Below are 27,584 nucleotides of genomic sequence, written 5' to 3' on the forward strand. Positions count from 1 at the left end.
ATACACAGCTAGAGCCCAGATGCACTAGTTTCATATAATTTTATTTGGGACCCATCCTTTCCATGCTCTTAAAGAGTATTTTTCTGGTGGTTGGTATACTGAATAGCTGCCAGGATGGTAGCTGGATTGTGGCTTATATCCGGGTCTCAGTTTCTGGCTGTTGCACTAATGGCTAATGGAATGGAATGTTGGTTTCCTTTCTTTCTTTGGTTTGTTCAGGAGCTATAACAGAAGAGCCCTTGTTAGGCTAAATTAGATGAGAAAGGGGGGGGTGTGTGCGAGTGTATATCCTCAGTTTTAAAAGCCGTCTCTTCTCCAGGTTATCCAACCTATAAAGAAAAAATAAAGAAAAGGCCTGGGGGCCGCCCAGAAGTGATTTACAACTATGTTCAGAGACCCTTTATTCGAATGTCCTGGGAGAAGGAAGAAGGGAAGAGTCGGCATGTGGACTTTCAGTGTGTAAAGAGTAAATCTATCACCAACCTCGCAGCAGCTGCCGCAGACATTCCCCAAGACCAGCTGGTGGTCATGCACCCAACTCCACAAGTGGACGAGCTGGATATTCTCCCCATCCAGCCCCCTTTGGGCAACAATGACCTCGATCCCGATGCACAGAATCCAATGCTGTGATGCTGATGTTTCTTGAAACCATAGCATGCTACTCTTCACAGTGACGTTGCACTCCTCATTCTGCACTGCAAGGCCACTCTTTTCATCATGAGATGCACATAGCAATGTTTAGTATATTGCAGTGTAGGCTTTTTTAAAGACCAAAGGTAGCTGAATGGTTTTTTAAATGAGTACAACTAGCATCCTGAGGTTCCAGTTATATAAATGTATTTGTTTACCAGTAGGTTTGTGAAATTGGTTCTTTGTATGGGGGACAGTCCTTTTTCACACATCTAGATCTTTCAGAAGTGGTGGAAACGGGCAGCTGGGGTACTTTCAGTCTAGATTGATATTTGTCACACCTCAGATAAAATGCAGAATATCATATAGTTGCACTTTATAAATGGTGGTTAAATGGAACTGTTCAAGCCATTTTTATAGTTGTGATGCACAATGTAACTTAAATAAGTGCTTCTATCAAAGTATTCCTTCAATAAAATGTGTATAGTTTACTGCCCATGATGAGCAAAAAAATGAGTATTTATCACTGGGCTTATTTGAATGATTAGAACGAGATTCAATGCCCACATCTCAACAGTTCAGTTCTCGCCAGTGCCCTTCACCCTTTCAGAGTGAGTCACACGCAGGGAGTGTGAACATCAGGGGTGGTTTATTACCTAGTCTGCCTTACCCTTAATCCGTTCACAGATATTTATTTACTAATGATCTTTTTTTCTTAAGAGTTATGGTATAGGAAAATGAAGTGTTTGTTCTTCATTTATTAAATGATTGTAAACGAGTTTTTCATCAAAATAAAATTCCATTGTTTTAATGTTTCTGATCAACTTTATAACCTTGACCATTTTAGTCTCATAATTAGCAGACTTTCTGTCTTGGTGTCAATATAACTAGAAAACAAATAGTAGCTCATGGAACTCCAGTTTGGTTGGTATATGTGTGATGAGGTACAGATTCCCTACTAATTAGAAAAGACTATATATCCAAAACAATGTAAGATTTGAAAAAAACATTTTCTAGTTTAACCTGATGTGAAGCCCTGGCTGGTTGGCTCAGTGGTAGAGCGTCGGCCTGGCGTGCAGGGGCCCTGGGTTCGATTCCCGGCCAGGGCACACAGGAGAAGCGCCCATCTGCTTCTCCACCCCTCCCCCTCTCCTTCCTCTCTGTCTCTCTCTTCCCCTCCCGCAGCGAGGCTCCATTGGAGCAAAGATGGCCCGGGCGCTGGGGATGGCTCCTTGGCCTCTGCCCCAGGCGCTAGAATGGCTCTGGTCACGACAGGGCGACGCCCCAGAGGGGCAGAGCGTCGCCCCCTGGTGGTCATGCCGGGTGGATCCCGGTCGGGCGCATGCGGGAGTCTGTCTGACTGTCTCTCCCCGTTTCCAGCTTCGGAAAAAATACCAAAAAAAAAATAATAATAATAATAATAACAACCTGACGTGAAGGGTGAAATACCTTGACTAGATCATATAGTAACCTTAAGTTTCAGAGCCAATTTCTAACACTGATTCAGTGCTTTTTCCATTATATGTGCTGCTCTGTGTAGCATGTTACTCAAAATACTGTGACCCAATTGAAGAAGGAATCAGAAGTAGCTAGGTGCTTTGGATATGAGGTCATACAGTATTGGAAGCCGTATAGCTATGAGCTCTGGTAGAGAGGAGCTGGGGTTGAGAAGCCAGTGTGTTACATCTCCTGAATCTGTCATTCAAGAGGATTAGGGTTTTGTGTTTAAACAGTAACATCTTTGTTCTCAAATAAAAGTTGCAACAATTTGGATTTAACTATTTTGACAAAATAGCTACACTTTTAACACAGGGAAATGATGTCAGTCCCAGAATTGTTCTGAAGGCCAGAAAACTGTAAATGTTATTAGCATGGATCGTCCTTAAAACCCACTGTAGAAAATTGATGATCAAGCCCTGTAGCATGTAGGGTTTTTTTCTAATTATTTGAAATGTGAACAGTATGTATAGAACAAGGGAAACATTTATTAAAAATATTTAACTGTCTAGTACATTATACTTTAACCCATATTTATAGTAAAGGATTCTTACAAGGAAGAATAAACGGCTTTATGATACAATCAGTATAAGAAATATCCACATGGGGGACTTCTTTGTAGTGTAAAAACACCATACATTTGAAATGACCATTTGCATATAAAAGCTACCAATGATGCTTTTGTGCACAATGATTAAAAAATTCAACACAAACAGAATCCAAAATATACAATTAATGCAAGCTATCCACAGCTAGCCCGATAATCACTGATGAGGAAACACTGGAGCAGGCTTCGTTCCACTTTGTCTGAAGTTACACATAGTAAGATTGACTTGTATCAATGGCTCCAAGATGGCTTTTATGAAGACAGTACATAAAAGCTGTTCTCTCCTTACCCAGTAAGCTTCACAGACTGTAAAACTCCACCAGTAATGCACTTTGATACTGTAGCTGTTGCTAAAACAACACGTAGTGTTTACAGCGGCCATGGCAAGTCGCTAAAGTCAACAGGGCCACCCAGCCCAGCATCTGCTTCCAAGAGGCTCATAATGACAGCCATTGCTGCTTCATCATTACTGGGACTACTTGAGCCTTGATCGTTATCTATCATGTCTATGCCTATATGAGGGTTCTCACCTGCAGGAGGAGATAAAGACTGATTAGTGATAATACCAAAGTGTGTGTACTTTAGGAAGCAATTCCCAAGTACACTTTCATTAAGAAAGTTATACCTAACAGTAGGGTCAGAGAGACTACTCTTGGTGCTACATTGCCACATATATATACTTGCCCAACTTTTTAGGAACACAGTGCTTAAAATGCAATAAAGATTTGCATTTAACTCATTTTGATATTGCGATATAACCAATTACAAGGATGGAGTTACATGTAGAGATTAGGAAAAAAGATCTAGAAAGATAAAGGTGAGAGAAGTAGATTCTTCATTGCAAAATGACTTTTCAGTACTCCCCGAAACGCTCACTGGTCACCCTTCTAGGCCTTATTTTAAATTCTTTGTCGGCATTTCCTCTGGAGAGACTGTGCCCTAACATGGTGGGAAAAAGCCCGTGTCTTAGGCTGCTATACTCTCCTGAGTTCCAGGGACACATCTGGACACTCCATCAGAACTCAACTATTCAACTGAACTTCAAAGTAAAGATTTAAATGAATTTCAAACTTTTACTTTGTTTTAGAACTAGCTTGTTTGGTACATTTACATTCACATTAAAACTGACTTAGTGCCAGGTGTGTTGCAAGCTCACTGTAATGGAAATAAGTAAGGATGCCACTTACCAAGAATAGAAGAACTATCAGAATATGGATAGCCCGGGTTCTCCTGAGCCTGCCCTGGGAGTAGGCCACTGGAAGGAATGTCTGGAGTCCCTCCATTTAAAATCTACAAACAAAAGTGAAATTTTCACATCACCAGCAGTTTTGGTATCAGCATCATAAGCAGTGTCACCAAGAAAAAGAATTGCGTTGAAAAGAGGAAGGAGGGAGAAAAAAGCATCAGATGGCTTCGATTTACTATTGGATGATTTCAAACAAGAACTTATTAAGATTGGTCTCATTAAGAAAAAACCTCTACCCCAAACTATTATTTTCTCTTCATTAGATTCAGCCAACACAGGCTGCCTTGGATCTTGCTGCTCCTGTAAGGGAGTAAAACTTACTACAGCAACAGGTGTTGCTGAAGAAGAAACAGGACCTGTTAACAGCTCTGAGGAGTCACAAATGAACTACAAAGCACGAAAGAAGCGAATCTCATCACCAGTTAACTTCAGGTGGCGACTACAGTAACCAGTGGTTTACATTCTTTATAGGCCCTGAGAAGCATTATTATCACTCCTCAGTAGCAGAATTTTCATTCTGTCTGCCCCCATAGCTTCCTTCCCCTGCCTAAGTCTCATAGAAAAGCATCTTTGAAAAGTATTTGATTTCAGGAGAGGCAGTGATTTCAGGCCTCGCCAGTAGGTGGCATTAAAACTTCCTTTACAGCAGGGGTAGTCAACCTTTATACCTACTGCCCACTTTTGTATCTCTGTTAGTAGTAAAATTTTCTAACCACCCACCGGTTCCACAGTAATGGTGGTTTATAAAGAAGGGAAGTAACTTAACTATCAAATTTATAAAGCAGAGTTATAGCAGGTTAAAGCATAAAATAATAATTACTTACCAAGTACTTTATGTTGGATTTTCGCTAAGTTTGGCAGAATAAATCTTTATAAAACAACTTACTATAGTTAAATCTTTTTATTTATACTTTGGTTGCTCTGCTACCGCCCACCATGAAAGCTGGAACGCACACTAGTGGGCGGGAGGGACCAGGTTGACTACCACTGCTTTACAGTATCTCTATACTTCAAAATTCTGGCCTCTCCAGACCCCTTTACACTCATTAAAAATCGAAGACTTCAAAGAACTTCTATTTATGTAGGTAGGATATATTTATCAATGTTTAGTGTATTTAAAGTTAAAACTAATAAAATTTTTAAATATAATAAACCTGCTGCATGTTAACATGAATAGCATTTTAATGAAAAATAACTACTTTTCAAAACAAAAAATGAGTGTCATTGTTTAACATTGAAAAAAAATCCAATGTCTGCTTCAATAGAATTTGATTGAGTTCTCATATTTTTTTTTTCCATTAGTCTGTTTAGATATGTTGTTTGTGTATATGAAGGAAAGCTGGCCTCCCATAGATATGTAGTTGGAAAAGAAAGGTGTATCAAATAATTGTGATATTCTTTGATATTACATTAAAACTCAATAAGTGGAGGTTTCTCAAAAGGTTAGCTGCAATGTGGTATCTGAAACCATATCAGTGAAATTTGGTACTCATGTTAAAATCCATTGGTATATCCATCTTGGGATGGATCTTACCTTTTCATGATTTTTAAATACCTTGCATTGGCACGCTGCCCATCCTGGGAGCACACCTGCACCTTTCTCTTCCTCCTCCTCTTCCCTTTCAGGCGTGCATTTCCTAAATGCTAAGGGTCCCCACAAGACTTGCAGTTGGTCAATAGGCAGTGGCAGTCTGTCCTGGGCTAACCCTCTGGACCTGTCTGCAAGGCCCCCTTTTCCCTGTTTTCAATGAGCTAAAGCAGCCCTGCCTAGGCTCTCCCACTGCTTCTTCTATCCTAAGCTCTTGTTTCACTGTACTCTAATAAAATGTGCTCTCAAAATCAAAATATAAAAATAGATTGCCTTCATTGGTCATTTGGAAAATACTGGTTCATTGAGTTATTTAGATCTTCCAAATGTTGACCCATTTCATTGTACAACATCAAAACATCACCATTATAAATATTATCTAAATCATCAGGAATATCTTTTAAGTTTTGGAAGGCTGTTGAACTCAAAGTAGCAGAAGTTCTCCAAAAATTCTAATTTCTGCTTGAATGCTGTAATTTTATCATTGGCAACAAACACTGTCAGTTATTTCCCTTGAAGTCAGTTCCTTATGATGTCTGCCAGATACCAAAGTCTGAATGGCCATAGTTTACAACAGTAAAAGTACTGTGCTATGAGGGAAGCAGTCCGTTCAGCTCACCACGTGCACGCCCACGCGAGCACTTCTCAGGCAGCGTCACACTTCAGGATGCGGCACCGGTGCCTTACGCACACTTCCCATTTTGTAACAGTAGTAAAAAGGTTTACTCGAGGGTTTTATAAAAGTTATTTTTACTGCTTCGTTAAGACATTCTTAAGTGAAACTCTCAAGTTTTTTTATTACCTTTTTTTTTGCAAATACATGGTGATGAAAAAAATACAACTACTAGCACAGTTTTGTGTTACTGCCCTGATTTTTGCAAAAGCACTAGGACTTTTACGCAACATTGCTTTTGTACTACCGATTCATGTAGCAACACAGAACAAATATATATTTTAGTATTCTGAAGAGTTGGACCTTACAGAGCCCTGGAAGGATCTTGCTCACAGGTGACATTGAAGGCACTGCTGTTTTACCTGCACCTTGTTGCCTCCGGATGTGCAGCCACCCCTGCAGCCTAACCCCACTGGAACAACTGGCAAGATAAGTGGCTCATTTTCAGACCTAAATTTGAAAGTGACTGGCAATGGCTGGAATTGGTGTACAATTTACTGCTGCTGAGGACTCAGAAGAGAATACCCAGCATCTCTTCTCTCAGACCCCCTGCTATAAACTCAAAGAAAATACATTCAGAATCTCTTCTCTCAGACCCACTTCTATAAACTCAAAGAAAAAGAAAACTTTTTCATACATGCTTTAAAAATGGGGCTTTGTTGCAACACACTATCTCTGGCGGTTCCCAGTGTGCAAAGCATCAGAAGTCACGGGACCTGAATGTATAATTTGGAACCATACTTACTAAGAAAAGCTGGGCTAATCATTTAATACTTGGGAGCCTGGATTTTGCTTCCTATAAAGTTGTGAGTTTAGGGTGAGAGAATGTATATTCAAGTTTCCCGAGTAATATTTAAGCATTATACTGGATTGATAACCTGACAGAACAGAGTAATGGGATTCTTGCTAATACCAGGAAGTCAAGTGCCTGAAAGTTCAGTTGAGGAGTAGAGAAGGTGAAGCAGTCTAAGGAGGCAGTGGATCCAGTATGGAGAACCTGAGGGTGTAACACAGGGGTCCCCAAACTACGGCTGCATGCGGCCCGAGGCCATTTATCCAGCCCCTGCCACACTTCCAGAAGGGGCACCTCTTTCATTGGTGGTCAGTGAGAGGAGCACTGTATGTGGCAGCACCGCAAAGCGCGGCATCGCTCATGTACAGTACTACTTCCAGTGACGCGGGACGCATGCGTCACGGCTCCAGAAGTGCGTCATATCACTTGTTACCGCTAGCAGTGACAAATATGGAACCGGACATTGACCATCTCGTTAGCCAAAAGCAGGCCCATAGTTCCCATTGAAATACTGGTCAGTTTGTTGATTTAAATTTACTTGTTCTTTATTTTAAATATTGTATTTGTTACCGTTTTGGTTTTTTACTTTAAAATAAGATATGTGCAGTGTGCATAGGGATTTGTTCATAGTTTTTTTTTATAGTCTGGCCCTCCAACGGTCTGAGGGACAGTGAACTGGCCCCCTGTGTAAAAAGTTTGGAGACCGCTGGTGTAACAGTTGCACAGAGCTAAGAGCACACCTACAGGCGGGTGGGGTGAACAGAGCCCGGGCCTCATCTAACTGATGCTATTTTCTGCATCATTAGCAAAGGCCAGGCACATTCACATATTATCTCATCATAGGAGTTCATGTGCAAAGATTCTGGCCGTCTCAACTTATATTAGCCCCACTATAAAGAAAGTTAGGGCTTAAAAATGGTACAGCAGTACAGAGCTAGCATATGGCAAAGCCAGGCTTCAAACCCAGGTCTGTCTCTGACCCTGCTCTTACCCATGAATTCACTGACTCTGAAACCTTTTTTGGGGACTGGGGGTGGAGCAGAGCCATATTTCAAACACACTTGACAGATTCATAGAGTAAAGCTGCCCTGGTAGGAGACACAGAGTCCTGACCTTGCCCGCTCACCAGCTGGCTCTGCCCAAGTACTCAACTCAGCACCACAGCTCCTGGCCACCTGCGCCTTTAGAGGAGCCCGGTCTTGAAAACCCTCGTCCTGCTTTTGCTCTAGTTTGTGCCCTCGGAGTCCCACCTATGTACATTGCTAATACTTTCTCTGTGTGGAATACGGGAAGGAGGACTTCACACCTAAAGATGCTGACCTCCGGGTCTTCCTAACATAATAACATCAGGCACTAAAAATAGGTTTATGATTTACAATCACATGGGCCTAGACTTGTAAATTCTGTGGCAAAGATGAAACAGATGAGTGGTTTCTAAGCCTATTTACAGTGTAGCCTTCTAGCCAGCTCTTCGTGAGGGCTGACCCACGTGTCCCCATGCTGTCACATCAGAGGAAACCCGGAGGCAGCTCCAAGCGCTCTGCACCTGCCAAAGCACGGCTGCCCTGCCTCAGCCCTGCGGGTGGTGCCGCTGCTTCCAGTTCCTGCACTAGACACGCGGGATATTTTCTCTCTAGAAAACTCCTGGCAGAGAACTGGGTAGTTTTCTGTGTGGTCCTCACTCACTAATCCTTCTCTCATGGGAGCTCTTAAATTGTTCTCCCAATGCAATGGATAACTCCTCATCGCTTGGAATCATCTTCTGCTTTCCCCACTTACATGGAATTAATCCTCTAGGAGGTCAGCAAGCCATCCTAGCCTCACACAACATGCATTTACTTCAAGGAGGAAAAAAGCGGTTTCAGCAACCTTGGTTGTAATCGTATACTCTCACTCCAACATTTCAGAACTTGGGCATGAGGCTCTCTGGGGCGAGAAGGGCCTGAGTCTGAGAATCATCAGCCTTACTTACCTTCTTGCCTCCGGGAGAAGAGACATCAGGGGGAGGTGTACTTGTGATGTTCAGTGGGCTGGAGCCACAGCTGGAAGGCGATGACCCCCTTATCCTGCCAGAGAATAGAGGGGTTGGTTACAGTGCCTTTCCGGTTTTTCAGTGGAGTGTGTGTGTGTTTTGTTGGGGGGTGGGTAAGAAGATTGAAGATCTAGAATAGGAATTGGCAAACTGTAAAGAGCCAGACAGTAACTACCTTAGGCTCTCTAGGCCCTATGGTCTTTGTCATGCTCACTCTACTGTGCCCTTTAGCTTGAAAGCAACCATAGACAATATGTAAAAGAATGGGTGTAGCTGTGTTCCAATAAAACTATTTATAAAAGACAGGTGATAAGCAGGGTTTATTCTATAGCAGAGGTCGGGAAACTTTTTGGCTGAGAGAGCCATGAATACCACATATTTTAAAATGTAATTCCGTGAGAGCCATACAACAACCCGTGTATGTTACGCATTATCCAATAAAAATTTGGTGTTGTCCCGGAGGACAGCTGTGATTGGCTCCAGCCACCCACAACCATGAACATGAACGGTAGGAAATGAATGGACTGTAATACATGAGAATGTTTTATATTTTTAACGTTATTATTTTTTTAATTAAAGATTTGTCTGCGAGCCAGATGCAGCCATGGAAAGAGCCACCTCTGGCTCACGAGCCATAGGTTCCCAACCCCTGTTCTATGGGCACTGCACTGAGAAGTCAGACCCTGGAGGCAAGCATCTCACTGACAAAGCCCTTGGATTAGGGTTTGGATTTCAGGTTGGAATTTCAATTAAGTGGCCAATCTTATTTCCTCCCCAAATCCAGATCTCAGAGTTGGAGGGGACTTTCAAAGTTCAGTCTCCATCTTTGATGCCATGAACTAGAATCCACAGCAAATCATTTATCTTCTTCCCTGCAGAGTCTGTAAGCTGAGTAGTGAAGACTCTCAGGAAATGGAGGGGCCAGGAGGGCCTGGCCACACCTAGGAAGTAACAGGCAGTAGTAGCAGTTGTCATCATCATCTTCTAAGCTGATGAAAATGGGTCCAGGCCCTTCTTGGGTAGTGAATTTCTTAGCATAGCAGGTTTACAGGGGGAAAGATTTATCAGTCCACAAACTCTCATCAGGCTGAAGGACCTCAGGAAAGGCAGCCACGGGCGGCACTGAAACTAGAGTTCAGGGAGAGTGTGGTGGCAGCTGTGTGACCACCAACCAGGCTCTTAGCTCTGGCATGATGAATGCAGCTTTTGGGTCCCCTAGGGGCCCGTCCTCCACTGCCAGCAGCCTTCTGGCTCTTGGCCTGTACTGCCTAGCTCTGCAGATGTGTGAATGAACGAGCTTCTCTAAGGCGGGATACGGTGGTATACCACGCACTCCGAGCACGCACGTGGCTACTAACTGCTGACAGAAGTCCTGCATGTCTCCCCCTTTCCTTACTTATCTCTGTGAAGCCACTATTTCCCCAGGTTTCCCATCTTAGAATGGCCTTTTCATCATTTCTTGTTTCATCTTCAATATCTAGTTCTTAAATTACTCATTTCTCTTTTGGAGAGTGCTGTCACTGTAGGATGGCCTCATTCCTGAGCTGCCAAGCAGGCTCACCTCATCCTTCCTACTTCGACCCAACTTCCACAATGCTTATTAGCAGAACACTTCGGAAACCTGTTCAGCATTCCACAAAGAATAGGGTCTTAAAACTTTTTTCCAGTCTAAACTATTTGCCATCATTTCTTAGTAGTACTAGAAATTTCCCTTCTGTGGCTCTGTGGCTCCTTCCTACAAGAGGCTGCCCAGTTAAGTGGTCTGCTTAATTTTTTTTTAAGTGAGAAGAGGGGAGATAGTGAAGCAGACTCCCGCATGCACCCCAATTGGGATCCACCTGGCAACTCTGTCTGGGGCCGATACTCAAATCCAACCAAGCTATCCTCAGCACCTGAGGCTAACGCTCGGACCAACTGAGCTATCCTCAGTGCCCAGGCTGATGCTCAAACCAACTGAGTCACTGGCTGTGGGAGGAGAAAAGGGAGAGAAGAGGGAGAAGGAGGAGGCGAGAAGCAGATGGTCACTTCTCTTGTGTACCCTCACTTCTCCTGTGTGCCCTGATTGGGGATCGAATCTGGGACGTCCATAGGCTGGGCTAATGCTCTATCCACTGAGCCACCGACCAGGGCCAGTGACCCGCTTCTTGACCCTGAATATGCCCTCACATGCCCACTCCAGCATATGCCTGTCTTTTCTAGAAGGGATGTCCACCTTCATCACAAATCCCCAGTTTCAACCAAGCTCGGAATCTTCCTTGCTTGCTGCAGCCCATGCACTCTCCCTATTTTCTATCACCGTAAAGAAAGTAGACTTCTCAAAGACTGTAAGGTCCTTGAGGTCAAGGACCATTTTACATTGTTCTTGGATGGTCTCGAGCAAAGCACAGGGCATGCACTGGCTGACGGTGACTGGCTATCACTGCACACTCCCCCACATCTGCTTTCTGAAGGGGACTTGAAGTCACATCCCTCATTCCTGCTGGGCCGGAACAGAACTGCCACCCCCAGGGAGAAGAGCCCCACCATGGCCAACCAGGAAACAGGGTCAGCCTCCCCTTCTCTGGAGAGAATGCAGCGGCAGCAGGAGACAGTGGTCATTTCCCCTTTTCCTATGATTTATGACCCATTAAGTTTGCACTCCTGAGGGCCTGGCTAGCACCCTCTCCATTCCCCCAATTCAGATGGGCTTATAACAACTACTTCCCTCTCAATGACTGCTCTTAAAGACTTAAACTAACAATTACTGAGCACTCTCTATATGTCAAGTTCTGTCTAGGAACTTTCCTGAGTTCTCTCACAATCCTACAGCAATCACTGTGAGATAGGTTTTGCCTCCTTTTCACGGCTTAAGTCAACAGAGGCCAAGAAGTTAAGTGAATTTCCTAAACACAGGCAAGTACAGGCCCAGGATTCAATCCAAGTAAACTGCTTCCCCTTCTCTCCTATGGAAAAGAAGTCCCTTCCGGTTGGAGCTTCTATTAGGAGCTGATCTGATCTGCCTGGTCTCTATTCCTTGCCCAGGGCAGCTTTTCGATTGAAAGAAGTTGATGCTGGGTTAAGGCCCAGATCACTCCTGCAGCTCACAGCCCTGCTGCGTCCAGTAACAGTGTCCATCCATCCTCACCGGGAAGCTCCCTGAGTCATACAGCAGGTAATTAGAAAGCTGAGCCTCCCAAAGAGTTCCCCTGAGCTCTGGACTGTCTGGGTTTAGCCTTTTTACTTAAATAAAGCAGGATTTCTCCATCTCGGCACCACTGACATTTTGGACTAGAGAATGTGTTGCTGGGGCGGGGGGTGGGCCGGGGGGGCATCCTGTGTGCTGCAGGACACGACTGTTCACATCCCGCTGTGTGCGGTGTTCAGAAAGCAGCATCCTGGCCTCTGTCAAGACATGCTTAGTAGCAACCTCCCACCCAGTTGTGACAACCAAAAATGTCTCCAGACATTACAGAATGACCCCCGGTGGGGGCAGAACGCCCTGGGCTGAGAACTATGGTCTAAGGGAGCACCAAGAAAATGTCACCTGCCTGTGGATTTCCATGATCTCCTCAGCAATCATGCGACCGATTTTTCCTGCCCCGGCTCTGGTTCCCCCTGGAATCCCCGGAACAGTGGGGTGGGTCCTCTTTGGGGCGCCTACAACAAAGGGATGTGGGAGTGAGGACCGGGGAAACCGAGGAAGAAACGCTACTGTGTGGTAAATTAAACTCAGTTCATCCCAGGATCCGCCTGACGTTGGACCTTAGGGTTTTGCCCCGAGGGACTTGAGAGCCACAGCGTGGCAGGAACAGGCTCGTTTCCTTGCAGGTTCAGAGGCCAAAGCGCTGACATGAAGACTAACTCATGCATGCATGCAGCATACACTTACGGAGCACCACTGTGCTGCAGAGATAGGTCAGACCCTGCCCTCGGGGAGCTCACAGGCTAACGGGGTGGCAGACAGGATGCGTGACGGCTGGGGCAAGGAGGCAGAAGCTGGACAGGTAGGCATGAGGCACCCAACTCCTCCGGGGCCAGGTGCAGCTTCCTGGGAAAGTTCAACTTTGAGTCTTGAGCAAGGGAATATACAATATTTTTCGCTCCATAAGACACACTCCCCCCAAAGAAAAAAGTGGAGGGGAAATGCCCGTGCGTCTTATGGAGTGAAAAATACGTTATTTTATTAATTATTTTAACACACCATTTGGTTCAGAATATTTTTTTTCTTATTTTCCTCCTTAAAACCCTAGGTGTGTCTTATGGTCTGACTCGTCTTATGTAGTGAAAAGTACAGTAAATTAGCTTGGCAGAGAGGGAAGAAGGGGGAGCATTCCAGGCACAGCACCGATATATGCACAAGTACTGAGGCAGGACAAGGTCTGGGAGAACACTCCGAGAAATCCGTCATGAGTGACTGTGGCAGATGAAACGGGAGAGGCGGGGCCAGTCAGCATGAAGGGCCTTGGACGCCATACCAAGGTTTGCAGTGTCCACAGAGGGACTGCACAGAAAAGGCAGTGACTTAGATTTGGTTATCGGAAAGTCCACAGCATGGAGTATTAACGACAGTGGTGGATGGGGGCAGGGAGCAGGGCAGAGTGAGACCAGGGCTAGGAAGTTACCTCCAGCAACCCAGGCTACAGATGAGGAGGGTAAAGTAGCAACAGTGGTGACAGAGGGGTTTAAGGAACAGGAGAGACAGGAGTTCGTGTTCAGATGTAATGAGAGAGAGGTAGGAGTCAAGGTTTCTGGCTTAACCAACCAGATGGGGGGGCGTGCAGAGAAGTTGGGATGTGCTGAATTTCTGGTGCCTTTGCGACTCCAGGTGGTCCCTTCCAGGAGGTAGTTGGGAGAGACAGATTTGGAGCTCAGGTGAGCGACTGCACATAGGAGCCATCCACAGAGAGAGGTGGGGGCTGAAGCTATGCAAGCAGAGGTGGTCCCGAAGAAGGGCAAGTCAAGTGCAGAGAGCGGGGGCCAAGCGCAGTCCTGCAGGGAGTGCCCCCCACCCCCCGGCACGGCGCGGGCATGGCGCATGCCTAGTGCGGACAGACAGCCTCCCCCACCACAGGAACCAGTGACAGGCATCAGAGAGCACTGCACCCCACAGCCACTGGGTGACACAGATGGAGGAAAGCACAAGAGCGGGAGTCTGGTATTTCAGGGGCTTCCAGGACCCAGGTGGCCTCAGGAAAGGTCAAAACAGTCCCCGGTGTTCTAGGCTCAGCAGAGAGTGAGACGGCTGCGTCCTCTCTGCCTACCCCCTCGAGGCCTCCTTTGTTTCATGGAATATGGTGGCTGAGGACCCCAAATACTTGGGGGCGGGTCTTTTGGTCACAAGCAGCGTCTCACGGGCAAGCCCTGGTGCCCCAGCACATAGTTACCTTCTCCAGAGGGCAGCATGCTGTCCATGCTGTGGGGGGACGCTGTGAGCTGCGGGAAGGTTGGGTCCCCGCCTTCCAGGACGTTGGCTCTGTGAACATCCCAGCAATAAGGAAACGTGAGTCAGGCCTGCTCAGAACCGTGCACCTTTCACCTTGGCCAAGGTGTCTGGTGTCTACTCTGGACCTGGACAGGCCAGAAAATGAAGTGTCTGTCTGAGTGGCTCAAAAGGTCTCCTTGCTGTGTGATAACATGATGGACAGCACCCTGGCCTTTGGCCTCACTGCCTGCCCGGGCTTCCTAGTTCATGGGGGACAAGTCCAGCAGAGGGTGGTGACTGCAGCAGCCCCTGCCACTGCTACGGGCCTCCTCTCTGCCAGCCTGCAGTGTGTCCAGGCCCGGCCCCGCACTCAGATCTAACCACAGCTGGGGGTCTGGGCACCAGAAGGGAGGCGATGTGGGGAGCAGCCCCAGCCAAAGCAAAGGGCTTTCGCTTCCCTGCTCACCTAGCAGGTGGCACCTTTAGAAATGGCATTTTGAGCTGCCAGTACTCGGGCGACCAGCCTGATGGGCATGGATAGCCACCCATCCTCAGCTAAGGCCAATATGAGCCGATGCCTGGGTGAGCCTCTCATGGACTGCCAACCCTTCCCTCCACACAGCACCGGTGGACGGCCAGGGGCAGGGTCGGGAGGTGTCAAAGGCTGGCTGCTTTATCTGGAGGGAAATGCTGCTGTTTTCCCGGAGCAGTTCCACAGACCGGGGGCCCGCACGGCATGAGCACCGAAGCTTGTCCTTGTCAACAGCCCTTCTGGTTTCTGCCAATCCTGATGCTTCCCGGGACATTAGCAAGGTGGCATTCAATGATGCGACACTGGCTGTTGCCTGCACCCCCTTTCCCAGGTAAGGAGCCCAGGGCATTTCATTTTGAGGTGAAGGAACTTCTGATATAGGAAAAACACTTACAAAACGACAGTGTTGGTTGAGACAATGTATTCTACTTCCTTGGTCCAAGGGTTCATGAAACTGAACCATCGACTCCGCAGTGTGATGAAAGAACCATCTTTGATTTTAAACTTATAGCAGTTAGTTGTAATCTTGTCTCTTGTCTGTAAAACTGAAAATGTGATAAAACCATGAACATTGTTGTTTCCTCAGATCAGGGTATTAAACTAAGCAAATCCTAAGCTCGTCAGGCCCCGACACCATCTTTCTTTAATAAGCAAGGGAGCCGGCACTTCAGACACAGGCCGTTTCTGAGGGGCTGATTCAGAGCCTTTCGAGTCACTGGTGAATCTGTCACCCTACTGCAGAGTGTCTGAAACGAAGGTTCCAGGAAATGACTGGCTGCACTACAGACACCCGACTGGACCCGCTATGACGTGAACACCAACTAATGAGCCGGCCCCGAGCGTGGGGACCTGTTCTTTCCCCATCACAGAGCCTGAGGGCAGCGCAGCATTTTTAGGACATCTGAGTCCAGAGAAGTCACTCATCTATTCAAACCTATTCTTTTATGTAACACACACAGAAGGAGCCCCTGTCACACGGCAGGCCCTGGAGAGAGAAGACAGGCTTTGATGCCTGCCCTCAGGACAGGAATGAGATGCAGCTATGAGGGGAGACCGGAGCTTTGAGGGGTGAATGCAAGTCTGCCAAAGGTGGGGGGAGACCGTGGCAGTGGCCGAGTGGTGGCGGGCGGGGACGAGGAGAGGTCTGGTCAGGCGGCTGCAGTGCAGCCTCTGCAGGCAAAGACTGGGGCTGGGGGGGGCGAGGAGGCCGGTCGGAGCCAGGAGGCACTCGGCCTTCAGTGTCGAGGCAGGTTCCATGCAGGAATGTGACACTGCCAGGCCTGATCTATCAGAACGTAAATGAGCTAACTGTGGAAGACAGAAGATGGACTGGGGACAGAAGGGAGCAGGGAGGCCTGTCAGGGTCTGTCATGATTATAAGGTGGGCACAATAGCCTGAACCAAGGCCGTGGAGGTGGCATAAAGGGTCTTCTTGGACAGTCAAGGTGAATGGAGGGGTCATCCAGGATTCTCTCTGAGGAGGCTACATACGTGGCCACACCATTAATCAAGAGGAAAATACAGGCGGTGGTGCAGGATTCTATGACAGAGGATTAGAACTGTCTGGGCCACACTAAATCGCACGGGGTCCTCTCAATAAGAGATGCCCTCTAGAAATGAACCTGGCTGAGGTACAGAAAGGCTGGGCAGTCAGGATGGGTTATCTGTCGGGGGTGGACGGGGCTAGGACCAGCAGCTTCCTCTCCGCACAGATGTTCTGGCCTCTGGACTCCTTCCCGGGCTGGCTGACTCCCACACCACTGGGCGGGTTTCTCTGGAAGATTATCTGGCCTTGGCCTAGTCTAGAAGCAGGGGAACATTTTAAACTTAAGATCCTCTGTATAGCCCAGCTTACCTTGCCTATGACATTCTGCTAGATGCCCTATGTCATCTTGGTGAAAATATTCATAACATGATGTGCCTAGAAGTTCTTGTGGTAAATATGCCAAAATAGCTGTTGCCCTAGGTAGAAATATTAAAAAAACAAAAAAACAAAAAAACACCAAAGAACAAGCCATTCAGACAATAGTATATATATATGTATACTTCATGCAACTAAATTACACCAAGGTTATAAAAACAGAGGGAAAGAAAGCAGAGAAGCCTTTCAAAGGGGCCATTATAACAAAAAAAAAAATCAAATTTTAGGAGGTTTAAAAATGGTAACCATATTAGTTAGCCAAAAATGTGGTAGAAATCTAAATCCCAGTACAAACTTCTCCATTTTACTGCCTACTTTTTTATCAGGATAGCCAAACACCAGAAGCTCTGGCCACAGGAGCCGTAGGACCTTGAAAAATGACTACCTTCTTTTCCAGCATTTAGTGACTTTCTAGTACCAGAAAAATTATTAGCCTGTGAATATTCTTAAAGGGCGACAGTGGAAAAGGAGTGGGACCTCTTAGCCCAGGTCTACTACTAATTAGTGTGAACCCTGGAGGAAGCCAGGCTTCAGGCTGGGCCTCGGTTCCTCATCCATAAAAAACAAGACTGGACCAGATCAGTGCTGTCCAACAACTTCCTGTGTTGGTGGGAATGATCTGTGGCTAATGAGTACTTGAAATGTGGCTACTGAGCCTGAGAAATTTAGTTTTTAATTTTATTTAATTTTAGTTGATTGAATTAAAACATGAATAGCCATATGAGATTACCAATAGCCCCAGGACTAGACACTCTTTCCCAAGTCCTGTTTTCCAGAATGCCAATCACAGTAATGGTCCTAGAACATTCCATATATGCTATGCTTACTATTTCTCTCTTGGCCACAGACATCAAACCACCATACCTAACCGCCGCTATGTAGCAAAGGATGACAGAAGAAACCTCTGTTTATGATGATACTCTCATGCGCCTCACTTCAGCAGAGACCCCATCACTTCCTTCTCTCTTTCAATTCTTAGGGAAACACGCTGATTGCCCAGTGGTCTCTGCTTAACTCTGGGTTGAAAACCTCCCACTATTGTCCAAGGTAACATGCAGACGCTTACCTCTGGTCTACGAAAACAAACTTCCCGTCTATTGCATGCCGAGACACATACTCCATGGACTTCACCCTGATCTCCCCGTTCACCGGCTGCGGGACCACGTGGGAATGCAGTCGTCCTATCGCAACAAGGCAGCTGAGGTTACACCCCTCGTTGTCTGGTTCGTTGTCTTCGTCCAACCCCATTTTTGTGGGGGGCCAGCTTTTCAAATAGCCTGTGCTGTGGATTGTGCAGAAGCTTTTTCGATCTGCTAAGAAAGCAAAGTCCATGGTCAGTGTCAGTGTGGCCGTGCCATGAGGGGGAGACAGGGAAGGATGTGGGAGGAACTTCTGAGAATTCCTGGGATTTGGTGTGAATAGCCAAATATTTGGCCTGAAAGAAAGAAAATGAAGACAACTCCAAATTTTTTAGTTTGAGTGGTTGCTGGAATGCTGGAATAGTCCGCTGACTCCAAGAAAAGGGTAATGTGTGAGAGGGAGGAAGAGAGAGTTCACTTCGGGACACAGGAAGTGTGGAGCACCTTGGATTTCAACAATAACATCCTTGTGGCGTGTCTGTCAAGCGTCACATCAGTCCTAGTTATTGGGAACTGTAGAAAACAAATCACAGTAAGGATTTTACTTTTCTTCAGGAGTAATGGGAAACCTCCAAGGGTTTTAAGTAGGAAACTGATTAAAAAAAAAAAATCTGCTTTTAGAAAGATCATTCTGGGTGCTATGTGGAGAAATGGAAAGGGGGAGGAGCCTGTTACAAAGACTGGGGGAGAGCTGAGCGTAGCCTGGAGTGAGTGATAGTGGGAGAGGGAGCAGATAAACAGGTTTCAGATAACTTTTACAGAAGGAATTCATTGGGGGTGGGGAGTGAAGTGGGGTAGGGGTGCCTTGAAGGCTTCTAGTGTGTGCAACTAGATGGAAAGTGGTTTACATTTTGGTTTATTGTTTGTTTTTGCTGCCATTTATATCGTGGTTACTTTTACACCTATCATGTTTGAGGGATCCATTTAGATATCTAAGCAGGTAGATTTAATAAGCAGTTAATTTATGAATTTGGAGTTCAAAAAAGAAGTCTGGGTTAGAAATATAAACTTGGAAGTTATTGAATTATAAATGGCATTAAAAGCTAAGGGAATAGACAATACCATCCAGGGACCAAGCACAGACAGAAAACAGAAGGCAGCCCAGAACAGAAGAAGAACCAGCAGAAACGGTGGAAAGAGAGCCCGGAGTGACCAAGGACGGGGAAGATAAGGAGAATGCGGTTTCATGGAATCCTGGGGAAGAGAAGACTGCACGATGGAAGGAAAATGAAAAGTGGCCACTGCATTCGGCATGAAGGGCACTGGTGAATTTAGCAAGAGTGATTCCTCTGATGGATTGGTGGGTTGCTCAAGCAGCAGTCAGAATTGTGATGGGAGTCTTCTTTCCCCAACAATCACAACAAACAGAATTTAAGCAGAGGAAGCCTTCCCACTAATCTTTGTCACCATGACAACACATCAGGGCTTTCCAACTCTCCCTGCTCCCAACTGCCCTACATGGTAGGTGGGGGGATAGTGAGGTCCTGGCTGCAGTCCTGGGGCCTGTGGCTTGGGCCAACTGGGGGACACTGAGCCGTGGCCCTACTGAGAACTCCAGTGTAGGAAGCAAGCCTCACCTGCAATAGGATTTTACAGAACTTTTAAGTCGTTACCTTTTTTCTTTGAGCAGGTAGATGGGAAATCCTTGTCTTCAACCTTTACTGAAGGCCTGTTACACTTCATCCTACAGAAGAAAGAACGTCGTGCTCCAGAACATAACCGAGACGGCCCAGGGGTTATATCTGTTTTAACTGGAAGTCCAGCTGCAAATCAATACACAAAACGTGATAAACTGAGAGTGGTGTTGTCTGTCAGGAGGGGCAGTGCGACCTTGAAGAAAGCCTTTTCTCTCCTGCCTCCCTGTTTTATTACGACGACATGAGAATACCACTTCTCCTCTGGTTAGGCCTAACAGAGTCAACATGGACAGGTGTTTCTGGAAATATCTGCAGGTCATGCAGACGCAGCCACTGGGTGGATGAACTGGGTGCTCTGGGGAATAAACAGAAATACAGCACAGGGTTCCTATCTGGCAGGAGCTCACGGCTGAGCAGGGGAAATGGAAGTTCACCATGAAAAAATCAACAGTCACACAAAGTGATGTGTGATCAGCGACAATCTGCACTTCCGGGGGGGAGGGGCTGGGAGTCGAAGGATGGGCAGGATTTGGATTCTGAAATGGAAAGCACAAAGCAGAACACCCTTCTATTCTGGACCCAGATTCCTGGACCCCAATTTAGGTCTGTGCTGTCCAGTTCAGTGGCCGCTGGTTACATGCGGCTGTTGAGCCCCTGAAATGTAGTTATGCAGACTGGCATGCGCTCTGTGAATCCACACAGGGTTTCAAAGACTTAGTATTAAAAAAAGGTAAAGGATCTCACTTTGGATTTATTGGGTTAAATAAAATATAGTATTAAAGTTTAGTTTTACATTTATTTTTTACTATTTTTAGCTAAAAACTTTTAGAATGCAAACATGGCTCGTATTTATGGTTTGCCTCATGCGTCCATCGGTCTGTGCTGTCTGTGAAGGAGGAGAGTGACTGAGGTCCTGAGAGAGACGCCGGCTGCCTGTCACAGCAGGGGTGGCGCTGCAGCTCACGTCTGCCGTGTGCCCCACAGCCCACCCTGGGAGCAACCGGCAGGCCTCACCCCCTGCAGCCTGCCTCCCACACTGCGCCCACTGCTCTTCCCCGAGCCTGGCCCACCTGGCCCGAGCCCTTCACTGTGTCCCCACGGATGAAGAGGTCTTCATACTCCAGTCCCCCACCCCCTGCACGCTGTCCCAGCAGCACTGAGCACGCCGCACGGTGGCCGCCACACCTCTGCCCCACCCTGATTGTCTTCTCGGCCTCCTTCCTCGCTCCCTCACCTGACAAACACTAACTCATCTTTTCAAACCTGCCTCAGTTGTCACCTGCTCAGTGAAGCCTGTTCCTGTGCCCACACGAGGATTAGTCATCCATCTCCATCACTGTTTCTATGGCTGCACCTACTATGCCAGGAGCTGTCTGTCTCCTTGCCTCCGTGACTGTATGGTAAGAGACTGAAAGGGAGGGACCAAACACCATTCATCTTTTTCTCCTCAGGTCACTGAAATGTTGCAAGAGCCAGAATATGAAGGCCAACAGGTACCTGGAACTACACTGTGCTTTTCGGAAGAGGAGGAGTGCTTTACTTTAAGGGCGATTCCCCTGGTGGTATTTGCCTCCAGGAATTAGAATGGGGAGCTTGGAAGCAGGAAACTAGCTGGGCCATGACTGCACTGGACCAGGGTGAACACCAACACTGATACTGTGCTTAGATGTGTGGGGAACTGCCCCATGTGCTCTATGTATTTTAGCATGTTTAATCCTCACAATAACCCAATGAAATAGCTACAATTTTGCACATAGGAAGCTGAGGCAACAGAGAGGTTAAGTAATTTGTTCAAGGTCACACAGCTGGTCAAAGGTGGAGCCAGGATGTGAGCCCAGCAATTTGACTCCAGAGCGCACAATGCTAGCTGCCGTGGTGCACAGCCTCCCGGAGGACTCAAGGAGAGACTTCACAGGCCCTCGCACGGGAGCCCAGGAAAGGACTTTGGAGCAGGAAGCTGGGAGAAGAGGAAGAGTGGTCCCACCGCTGCAAGAAGGGAGCCAGGAAGGGGAGCCAACCTCACAAGGCACCACTCAAAGAAATGGCACAGCTATATTACACGTTTCTTCATTTTGTGAGCTGCATGTGTGCAACTCAGATAATACAGAGATGATTTGGGGGGGGGGGTGAACAAATTACACTGGTGTGAGCCCTTTCAACTGAGAAGCATGCAACTGGGAATTTCCTGACTCTAGGAAAAAAATTACTCAAAATCAGAAAGACTCAAGTCAAAGTAGCTGGTTTTCCTCTCCATGAATATGGACAATGAGTATTTTCTTCTTTACATAAAACAAACCAACACAAAGGAAATGCGTGATTCCAGTTAGCCAAAGACAGCACTAGTGATGCGGGTAAAGAACAGAGAGGAAGACCCAGGGGACAAGCGCATGGTGCACGCTCTGCGACCTCTCTCGGCGCCCAGTCTGAGCGGTTGCCAAGGAAGTGGCAGCCTTCTCTGTACTCACTTTTTGCGTCTATGAGTCGCTCCCGGGGTGCCGTGTCAGAGGAGGACAGCTGCTCCTTGACTTTGGCAATGTCTTTAGGATGCAGGTAGTCAAACAAACTCTGACCAATGAGATCATTCTGTGGGGATGAAACATCAAAAACGGTAAGTCAACAGCATGTGGAATATAAATTATCTAAGGGCTTTGCCTTTATTTTGTATTTCTAAGCATGGCATTTCCTATGTGAGCATGCACACACGTGCGATCACTGCCTCGATGTGGACACAATGAATGAGGCACTGGGAGTCTGGTTCTGATAACACATGAGGGAAAGTGATAGAAACAGTTCTTGCCCCCTGAAGCTGTTCTTGAGCAAGCTGGGTCATACCATATGCTTCCACAGCCTATTCTGTGAGCCGAGATAGTAAAAACTTCCTCCATAACTTTCTGTGAGACTAAAACAAACATTTAGAAAGTATTAAATTTACACTAATTCTAATTTATACTAATGTTATTTTGACTCTTTAATTCTCCTGCCTTATCAAGCGTTCATGCAAACGCCAGCATGCACTGAGTGAAGGACTGAACAAGTGAGAGAACTAGGACTCTAGGGACATAACAGGTGAAAAGCTGGGCTCTAGAAGCTTTTATACATGTTTATCTTATTTGCTCCTACAACATTCAGAGAAGGTATGGCTTATTGCAATCAGTTTTTAGAGGAAGGTGAGGTTCAACAGAGCAAGTAAGTGACACATCATTGCAAACAGCATGGGCGGAGTCCCGACATCCCTGTCCTCCGGGACTGCCTTCCCTGCCCACCTTTCTCCCTTGCCCCTCGCCCTGCACCCCTCCCCCATAGTTGCGGGGTATTTATTTTGCAGCAATAAGAGAGCCATAAAGCTGCTGCTGAGATGTAAAACAAACCTTTCACATGGCGGAAACAGGGAACATACATACATTAAAAGATTTTTCTTAGTTTAAATTCATTTCTCTATTAACAAGTAAAGGATTTTCTGGAGGGAGGATTGGGTCAGGGGACAATATAAGCATTTCACATGTGACTTGTGTACTGTCATTCTTCTGAAAAGTGGGGTGGCCTTGTTGGCGGCTGTGCGTCCGCCCACCACCACAGGAGCATGAGCAATACCTGGCTGTAGTTGAGGATCTTGAAGACAGACTCTGAGACAAAGAGTATCTTCCCTCGGTCACATCCTACGACAAATAAAAATCCATCTGCTGCCTAATCAGGAGAAATGGATAATCAATTTATCACACTTCAAGAAACATGGTTGTAATCACTCTGACAGCAAATAAGGATTTGTGTTCTAAGTTTCCAAAGCACAGGATTGCTCCCATGGACAGTCCCACAGGTATCCTGAGAACAGGATGCTTAAAACAAATGTCTTAGGAGAAAAATAAGATTCTCACCAAGGGACAACTGCATCTGTACCTGTATCTATATTTGTATCTCTATCTGTATCTATCTCTCTATCTGCCTATCTAATATATTCATCTAATGATTATAAGGGAAAATCCAATTATGTAAATTCTATCTCAAAGTAGAATTCAGTTTAAGAATTTTCCTTTGATTGCATTAAGGCCCAGAGAAGTTATGTTTTATTGCCCTAATTAAAACGACTCTGTGTAGAATCACAGAACCTAAGACTGGAAGAAATCTTTAAGCTCCGACCCCTCCCCAGTATCTTGGCTGCCTCCCCTCCTTGGCCTGAACACCTGTTTTCAGAGAGCACTCACACAGGGTTTTCTATTTTGTCGTAGGCTGATCATCTCGTAGGGCTGGATTACTGTTGTTGTTTGAACCCCCACTTCTGCCCAAAAGTGATTCTAATGTACACAGGGTTGAAAGCTACTGCTCTAAAAATTTATCCTTTGAGCCCTGGCCAGTTGGTTAGTGGTTGCACATCGGCCCAGTGTGCAGACATCCTGGGTTCAATCCCCACTCAGGGCACACAGGAGAAGCGACCATCTGCTTCTCTTCCCCTCCTTCTTCTCATTCTCTCTCTCTTCCTCTCTCACAGTCAGTGGCTCAGTTAGTCCAAACTCTGGCTCCAGACAGGGGTTGCCAGGTGGATCCTGGTTGGGGCATATGTGGGAGCCTCTCTATCCCCCCTCCTCACTTAAAAAGATAAATTATCCTTTGACCCAGGGCTGGGCTGTTTGTTCCTAAGTGAGATAAGAAAAGCAAAGCAAAAACTTCCCTTTGGATTCTTCTTAGTTCCTCTTAGCTTTAAATACAAGTAAAAATCTAAAGTACCAATAAAGACAGGTATGGAGACAGGACCATCTTTGTTAGACTGAGTGGATTCCTACCACAGTGGTAGTATCTGAGAGCCGAGACTATTTCATCTGTGTGTGCATGGTTCCTAGCTGCAGCTTTTCAGAGGGCCAACCACCCCCTCCTGCTGAGGTGTGTCTAGTGACCAGGCTCTATCCTAATCTGCCATGTGCTTGCTCTTTACTCAGCACCCACAGTTCCAATACACAGTGGCTCAACATCTTGCTTCATCCTCTAGTGCACAGTCTATTCTTAGGAAAAAAAATAGAGAAACTCCATTCCCTTTTCCACAAAAGAGCCTTCAGGATATAGTTTAATTAGAAAAAACTAGGAAATGAAAATCATGTGCCAGAAGGTTAAAGAATGGCACATGCACTAGTGCCGAGTAACAGAAGTGAATGAGAAAGGGAACAGGGTCACCACTGCAGTGAGAGGCTGGTGGGCCACCCAGCTGGGAGGGCACGAGGAACGATCTTCTCCCAAGTGAGGCCCCTAAGCGAGTCTGGGGCAGAAACGACAGTGAGGGGAAGTGATGCTCCAAGCACCATCTGCTAGAAGCTCATTCTGCAAAAATAAGGTATTAATAACTTCCTCATTTGCCTTGCAGACAATCTTCTATCCAGCAAGAGAAGTATTCTGAGGTTTTTCACTGATGAAGTGATGAAGCAAAACAGGTGGCTGGGAAGAAGGTGACTGCGACATCCTGACATCTGGCCTGAACCGATGACCTGAGCAAAGTGGATTTGCACACACCCAGAGTGTCCAATGGCCAGTGACTAGAGGCAGTGGAGGGGAGGCTCAGAACAGCCGGACCCTGCCTCACGGGGCAGGTGAGCACCACCAACGGGGAGTGGGCACCACGGGCACAACTGGAGAGCGGGGCTGTGAGGACCCTGCGGGCCCAGGGGGACTCAGGGGCGCTGGGGCTGGTGCTCTCTCGGGGAGGCACCAACGGGGCGTGGGCACCGCGGGCACAACTGGAGAGCGGGGCTGTGAGGACCCTGCGGGCCCAGGGGGACACAGGGGCGCTGGGGCTGGCGCTCTCTCAGGGAGGCACCAACGGGGAGTGGGCACCGCGGGCACAACTGGAGAGCGGGGCTGTGAGGACCCTGAGGGCCCAGGGGGACACAGGGGCGCTGGGGCTGGTGCTCTCTCGGGAAGGCACCAACGGGGAGTGGGCACCGCGGGCACAACTGGAGAGCGGGGCTGTGAGGACCCTGCGGGCCCAGGGGGACTCAGGGGCACTGGGGCTGGCGCTCTCTCAGGGAGGCACCAACGGGGCGTGGGCACCGCGGGCACAACTGGAGAGCGGGGCTGTGAGGACCCTGCGGGCCCAGGGGGACTCAGGGGCGCTGGGGCTGGCGCTCTCTCGGGGAGGCACCAACGGGGCGTGGGCACCGCGGGCACAACTGGAGAGCGGGGCTGTGAGGACCCTGCGGGCCCAGGGGGACTCAGGGGCGCTGGGGCTGGCGCTCTCTCGGGGAGGCACCGCCAATGGGTAAGAAGGAGCTTTGGGAGGCTCTGCCCACTTTTCAAACAATGGGGAAGTAGAGTGCGTAGACATTATAAACTGAGCAGGTGGTCTGTTTCCTGACACCATTCATCAAAGATACTCTGAAAGCACTTAGTAAAGCAAGCAATTAGTCAGACGTGCATTGATAAGGAAAGGGAGAAGTCCAGTTCCTGCTGCCAGACTGGTCAACTCCAATCTGAGTGGCCTTCGCCTTCTGTTGAGGCGAGTTTCAGGGAACTGGGTACCTAAAATTGGCAAGAGATTGGAGAGGACTCACAGCCACTGATGTGTGCCAGAGAAGAAAGAAAAGTTTCTTCAGGGAAGACAGATCATCTCTGGGGTTGTATGGATCAGAGAGCAGTAGAGGCAAGCCCAAGATGAAGTGTTTAGCTTGCATTGCACTAAAATCCTCATCCTATACCCTGATAAGTGTGGCCATCTGATAGGAAATTATTTAGAAAAGCAGCAAGAAGGAAATTACTAAGCATTTGTCACTATAGAAGGAGATATATCTATACAGCTACAGCTATATATATATACCTACATATATATATATAAAATTATATATACAATTATTTTTTTTAAAAGTCATCAAATTACCGGTATGGCAATCGAGACCAGCTACATAATTTGTAAGACTCTGTACAAAATGAAAATGCAGGGACTCTTCTACAAAAATTATGATTTTCAAGACGGTGACAGCAGAGCATTAAAACCAAGCACTGGGCCCTGTGTGACTATAGGTCACATGCCCTGGTGGTTTCTCTAGAAATGCAGCAGGCATAGTTTATATCTGCAACTTCAGCAAATACCCTCTGGGAACACGGACATCTGTTTGGCAAGGGTGGAGAAGTGAGGGCAGAGCTGGGTCTGAGTAACTGCGCCCTGAGAGTGGCACCCAGCAGGTCATCACTACCTTGCGCAGGGGACTGGGCCCCACCTAACACGGTCATCAGTGAGTGGCTGACCCTAGAACAGTGTCATGCACATATAGTCAGTACTCAGAACTCTTTGTTGTGTTAGTGAATGAATGAAAACAAGACACAGAAGCATGCCTATCAGATCTGCAAGTCACATGAAGCCTCAAAGGATGACTGATGACAAGCTGGAATGTGGGATCAACCAATAAATATATTTTGACAGAGATAGAAGAAGTTCAAAAAAATGAACTGCATCTATACCGGGTAGAAAAGACCTGGCCTAAGAATGATTCATGTACAAGAGAGGTGGGCAGTGGCAGTAGCACAGCTGCCCACACGGTGGCACTAGATGGCTCCTACGGCAAGGGAGGTACCAAGCAGCCCCATTCCACCCCAGACCGACCAGACCACAGCTGAAGGTCTGCTGTGGGCTGTGACAGCCACTTCTGGCGGGAAACCTAGCAAACAGACGGGCTCTGGAAAGTGTGTGGCAGAAGCTGCTGGGGGCCAAGGCCTAGCCCCCCACCCCGTCTGTCTCTCCTGTGGAGGCGGGGAAATCAACGCCCTCACTCTGCAACCTGCCCTGCTGCTAGGGGTCACCAGGTGGATCTTCTCAGTAAGCTGAAGTCCCCGACTGGGCTTCCAGGAAATGTATCCTTTCCTGACAAAAAGGGACCGCTGGCCTGGTGCACCCCCCACCCCGTCCCTTTTTCCT

At 47.1% G+C, this 27,584-nt stretch overlaps 2 protein-coding genes across 12 annotated transcripts in view; one reads left to right on the plus strand and one right to left on the minus strand.

Annotated features, from left to right (window-relative positions):
* BTBD10 (BTB domain containing 10) overlaps positions 1 to 1,446 on the plus strand; it is a 115,462-nt gene extending 114,016 nt beyond the window's left edge. For all 4 annotated transcript variants that reach the window (XM_066365687.1, XM_066365692.1, XM_066365682.1 and 1 more), the window contains exon 8: positions 320 to 1,446. In XM_066365687.1, the coding sequence (XP_066221784.1) occupies positions 320 to 630 (311 nt within the window). In that variant the 3' untranslated portion in view covers positions 631 to 1,446. The remainder of the gene's footprint in view (positions 1 to 319) is intronic.
* A 1,149-nt stretch (positions 1,447 to 2,595) lies between these two features.
* Positions 2,596 to 27,584, minus strand: part of BMAL1 (basic helix-loop-helix ARNT like 1) — a 107,002-nt gene continuing 82,013 nt past the window's right edge. For 3 of the 8 annotated variants that reach the window (XM_066365634.1, XM_066365646.1, XM_066365632.1), the window contains 11 exons: positions 23,288 to 23,380; positions 22,162 to 22,279; positions 19,673 to 19,822; positions 17,987 to 18,233; positions 16,855 to 16,961; positions 15,394 to 15,544; positions 14,430 to 14,518; positions 12,594 to 12,702; positions 9,007 to 9,100; positions 3,922 to 4,024; positions 2,596 to 3,264 (listed from right to left, as the gene is read on the minus strand). In XM_066365634.1, coding sequence (XP_066221731.1) covers positions 3,104 to 3,264; positions 3,922 to 4,024; positions 9,007 to 9,100; positions 12,594 to 12,702; positions 14,430 to 14,518; positions 15,394 to 15,544; positions 16,855 to 16,961; positions 17,987 to 18,233; positions 19,673 to 19,822; positions 22,162 to 22,279; positions 23,288 to 23,380 — 1,422 coding nt within the window. In that variant the 3' untranslated portion in view covers positions 2,596 to 3,103. Of the gene's footprint in view, positions 3,265 to 3,921; positions 4,025 to 9,006; positions 9,101 to 12,593; positions 12,703 to 14,429; positions 14,519 to 15,393; positions 15,545 to 16,854; positions 16,962 to 17,986; positions 18,234 to 19,672; positions 19,823 to 22,161; positions 22,280 to 23,287; positions 23,381 to 27,584 lie in introns of those variants that run through there. The other 5 variants (XM_066365652.1, XM_066365641.1, XM_066365663.1 and 2 more) reach the window with 4 other exon arrangements.

Source organism: Saccopteryx leptura, chromosome 1 (genome assembly GCF_036850995.1).
Source record: "Saccopteryx leptura isolate mSacLep1 chromosome 1, mSacLep1_pri_phased_curated, whole genome shotgun sequence".
In the NCBI taxonomy this organism is placed as follows: Eukaryota; Metazoa; Chordata; class Mammalia; order Chiroptera; family Emballonuridae; genus Saccopteryx; species Saccopteryx leptura.